The sequence below is a fragment of the Octopus bimaculoides genome, chromosome 25 (assembly GCF_046866305.1).
Source record: "Octopus bimaculoides isolate indiv1 chromosome 25, ASM4686630v1, whole genome shotgun sequence".
NCBI classification, from domain to species: domain Eukaryota; kingdom Metazoa; phylum Mollusca; class Cephalopoda; order Octopoda; family Octopodidae; genus Octopus; species Octopus bimaculoides.
The window spans coordinates 25,009,830-25,014,829 of record NC_142952.1 but is presented as its reverse complement, the minus strand read 5'-3'; the positions used below and the strand labels follow the sequence as shown (position 1 = coordinate 25,014,829).

The 5,000-nt window shown below is 40.7% G+C and overlaps 1 protein-coding gene across 1 annotated transcript in view; it reads right to left on the bottom strand.

The window, feature by feature from the left end:
* LOC106882812 (chitin deacetylase 7) overlaps window positions 1-5,000 on the bottom strand; it is a 19,944-nt gene that overhangs the window by 13,731 nt on the left and 1,213 nt on the right. The window contains exon 1 of the mRNA XM_089341830.1: window positions 4,956-5,000. This exon is cut by the window's right edge and continues 1,213 nt beyond it. Within this exon, the coding sequence (XP_089197956.1) occupies window positions 4,956-5,000 (45 nt within the window). The remainder of the gene's footprint in view (window positions 1-4,955) is intronic.

Here is a 5,000-nt window from a genome sequence, read left to right as displayed (position 1 = left end):
GTAAAGAGATAGATAGATAGATAGATAGATAGATAGATAGATAGATTGATAGATAGATAGATAGATAGATAGATAGATAGATAGATAGATAGATAGATAGGTATGTAGATAGATAGATAGGTAGGTAGGTAGGTAGGTAGGTAGATAGACAAACAGACATATAGATAGATAGATAGATCGACAGATAAGCAGACAGATAGATATACTGACAAATAGATAGGCAAATAGACCGACAGTCACACAGACAGACAGACAGACAGACAGATAGATAGATAGATAGATAGATAGATAGATAGATAGATAGATAGATAGATAGATAGATGAACCGACCATAGGCAGAAAGATAAAGAGAGAATAACGTCAAATTAATCAACAATCCTTGTTGCTAGTGGTAGTTGATGAGCGAGGGAGAAAAATAGGGGGTAAGAGAGGGTGAGAGTGATAGAGTGAGAGACTGAGAGACTGAGAGAGGTGCGTATTCAGACTGGTAGAGAACGTCATTCATAATGGCGATCTTTATTAATTTCGAAATGATGGAAAATGAGTGCAATATGCCGATAGGCGGTAGGGCCAGAAGAGTTATCTCTCTTGGGAAAATGGCTACTGTATTTCGTTTCTCAACAAAGTATTAAGTAAGACATGGAAGACTTTGGTGAATTTCAGGGCAAATTCTTAGGCACTGTGTTAGAATATAATGAAAGGGAACTTATCAGAGTGGGTTGCGTTGGTGATTTGAAGTCACTACAGGAATTTCAGTACTTGGTGTGAGCGTTTGTAAGTTGTGGAGCCTGGCGTGTTGCAAGGGGGTAGATTTGGAGGCTTGCAATGTACCTTCTGTATGGAATTGGGGCTGGTTTCGTGTTCAATCCCAATGCGCTGCATCTGCGGCAAACGTCTTCTATCAAGGCCCATATCCGACCAATGTCTTAGTAAGTTTGGCTGACGGAGACTGCATGGAAGCCCGTCGCATGTATGTCTGTGTGTGTGCATGTATCTATTGTGAGTGTATGTCATTGTGTCCGTGTTTGTTAACCCCTATCGCTTGACTACTGATGTTGGTTTGTTAACGTCCCCGTAACTTAACGACTCAGGAAAAAATACCGATAGAAAAGGACCAAAATTTTTTAAAAACACGCAAGTAATGGGAATGATTTGTTTGACCAAATCCCTCAAGACGGTGCCACAGAATCATCGCAGTCCAATGAATAAAACAAGGAAAATAGTAAAAGAATTCCTTCCCTCCATTGAATGCGTTGTACATGGGATAACTCCTAGGTGAGCTTGGGTTATTGAGTTTTTTGATAAATGTTGGATGTATAAAAATGTATAAAAATGTAGTTGCTGTCCCTATTGGTTTCTAATAGTGAAGCGCAATGGCACATTGGTTCGGGCAGCGGACTCGCGGTCATAGGATCGCAGTTTCGATTCCCAGACCAGGCGTTATGAGATTTTATTGAACGAAAAATACCTAAAGCTCCACGAGGCTCCGGCAGGGGATGGTGGCGAACCCTGCTGTACTCTTTCACCACAATTTTCTCTCACTCTTACTTCCTGTTCCTGTTGTGACTGTATTTCAAAGGGCCAGCGCTGTCACACTCTGTGTCACGCTGAATATCCCCCGAGAACTGCGTTAAGGATATCCGTGTCTGTGGAGTACTCAGCCACTTGCACGTTAATTTCACGAGCAGGCTGTTCCGTTGATCGGATCAACTGGAACCCTCGTCGTCGTAAGCGACGGAGTGCTAAAATGTTTCTAATAGGTCAGGAGTAAAGCGTGTGTGCTGCTAAAGATAATTGGCATAATATGACGGTATTCCGACCAATCGGTTTTCTGGAGGAAGTGAGATATATGTAGTAAAATTTATACCATGTCTATCTGCAACGAGACTGTGGTAGGATAACCAAACAAATGCAGAGACAGTTGCGGTTTTGTAGAGTGTACTATTTAAGCAGAAAAAGTGATCAAGCAGTGTTAAGAGTGCCTGTGTGACGGTAAGGATTGCATGAATGAAGCAAGTTGATGAGAGTGTTGGAAACTGCATGAGATTTGGAGAGTTGTTGAAACAACATTCAGTTATTACAAAAGATATACTATGCTGACGAGTTCAAATAAACCGAAATATTTGTCCAATTTTATCTCATGTCTGCAAAGATTAGACTGTCCTTCACTGAAGCGTGGAAATTAATTTGAGAATTTCACTCTCAAGTTATTCAAATTACCTCCCCTTATGTTTGGATGTCGCTCAAGTTTTCCGTCAGGTTTTAATTTTCTTGTTTCCAAATGAGGAGTTTATATCAATAAACTATTGCTTTTGTGCATAACCCATGACACTCTTCCACTGAATTACCAGCGAACACAGCCATCTTAAACTATAACATTGATATACATCAGATTATCTTAAATTACACATACACATGACTTAGAAACGCTTTATACAAAGTCATGGCGCCAGAGCACCGACAATTATACCATCATACCTGGCACTGGCAAGACAAGTGTATCTTCGACTACTCATATAATCAAAAACAGTCACTTATTTACATATAGAGGGGCCACCATCTTTTCCTAAGTCCCATGATTAAGAAGTTTTGAAATCAGCAACCACATTTAATATGCAGCATTGTCACAGTTACTGCTGAAAATTATAAAATAATTTTACGTTTGTAGGCTCAGGCGTATCTTTGTGGATAAAAAGCTCGCTTTGCAACGACGTGATTTTGGGGTTCAGTTCCAGTGCACGACTCCTCGGCCCATTGTCTTTTACTGTAACCCTGGACATTGCAAGTGAATTTAGTAGACAGAAAGTATGGAAGCCGGACATACACACATACACACACACACGTATATATGTATATGCATAACCATCTTTATCTCTTTCTGTGTCTCTGTCTCTTTCTTTCTTTCTCTCTCTCTCTCTCTCTCTCTCTCTCTCTCTCTCTCTCTCTCTCTCTCTCTCTCTCTATATATATATATATATATATATATATATATATATATATATATATATATATATATATATATATTTGTATGTGTTTGCATGTGTGTCTGTCTGCCTATGTGCGTCATTGTCTTTGTGCCTGTGTATGTGCCCGCAACTCAGCAATTCGGCAAAATAGCCCGACAGAATAAGATCTAACGTTGCCCCAGCATGACCTCAGTCCTATGACTGAAACAAGTCAAACATAAAAGATAAAAGTGGCTGTGTGGTAAGTAGCTTGCTTATCAACCACATGAGTCCGGGTTCAGTCCAACTGCGTGGCACCTTGGGCAAGTGTCTTCTACTATAGTTTCGGGCCAACCAAAGCCTTGTGAGTGGATTTGGTAGACGGAAACTGAAAGAAACCCGTTGTATATATGTATATATATATATATATATATATATATATATATATATATATATATATATATATATATATATATATATATATATATATATGTATGTGTGTGTGTATATGTTTGTGTGCCTGTGCTTGTCCCCCCAACATCGCTTGACAACCGATGCTGTCGTGTTTACGTCCCCGTAACATAAGCGGTTCGGCAAAAGGGACCGATACAATAAGTACTAGGCTTACAAAGAATAAGTCCTGGGGTCGATTTGCTCGACTAAAAGGCAGTGCTCCAGTATGGCCACAGTCAAATGACTGAAACAAGTCAAAGATAACAGATGAAAGAAATAAGCTATTTATGTGGATTGGACCAACAAACGTTTAAATATCTCGAATATTGACAACGTAACATTGATGAGTGCTTCTTCACGACAGCTTGGCCCAGTGGATTGTGCCTCGTTCGTCAGCCGATTGCATGCTTATCATAGATAAGAGCTGCGCTAAAACCTTATAGCAACAAGCCGTACAATAGTGTTGCTCAGAAACAGAATTGTGAATCTAGGGGCAACCAGGCTGGTTTGTGTCAGCGTTATATTGAATTTTAGACTGGAGAGTACAGAGAGAACACTATGTCCAGACTTTAACAGTAAATCTCATAACATGAAATGCTGTGTTTTGGAATGTGCAGTGCTCGGTCAGGTGCGGTGGGGGTATACCTAAAACAGTTGATTGGTGGTTCGATTGACGCGGGAAACAAAACAGCAATCACCACAACGATAGAAATAACAGTCGCAGCAATAACAAATACAATAAGAACCACAGTTAAAATGACTACAACCACCACCATCGCCGCCATAACAAGTACAACAACAATAATGGTAATAGTCGCAGCAATGACAGGTACAATAAAAACCAGGGTTAAAACGACCGCAGGTACCATCACCATGACGAAAGCAACAATAACAACCATAACGTTGTTGTTGTTGTTGTTGGCACTCCGTCGCTTACAACGTCGGGGGTTCCAATTGATCCGATCAACGGAACAGCCTGCTCGTGAAATTAACGTGCAAGTGGCTGAGCACTCCACAGACACGTGTACCCTTAACGTAGTTCTCGGGGATATTCAGCGTGACACAGTGTGAAAAGGCTGACCCTTTGAAATTACAGGCACAACAGAAACAGGAAGTAAGAGTGAGAGAACGTTGTGGTGGAAGAGTACAGCAGGGTTCGCCACCATCCCCTGCCGGAGCCTCGTGGAGCTTTTTAGGTGTTTTCGCTCAATAAACACTCACAACGGCTGGCTTGGAAATCGAAACCGCGATCCTACGACCACGAGTCCGCTGCCCTAACCACTGGGCCATTGCGCCTCCACAACAACCATAACAACAACGATAATAACCACAACAATAACATAACAAAAGCAACAATAACCACAATAACAATAACAACAACAGCAGCCACAACAACAACAGCAATTTCTACGACCACAACCACCACTATTACAATAACAACTACAACATAACCACACAACAGCAACCACGACATCGAAAACACAAAATGCCAACAACGTTTACAACTCCAATTTACAAAATGGAAGAAAAGCAAAAATAAGGAACTTTGATACTAACATCCTTTCCAAATTGGCTTCACTCTCTCCTGGGGTCCGTTTCTGT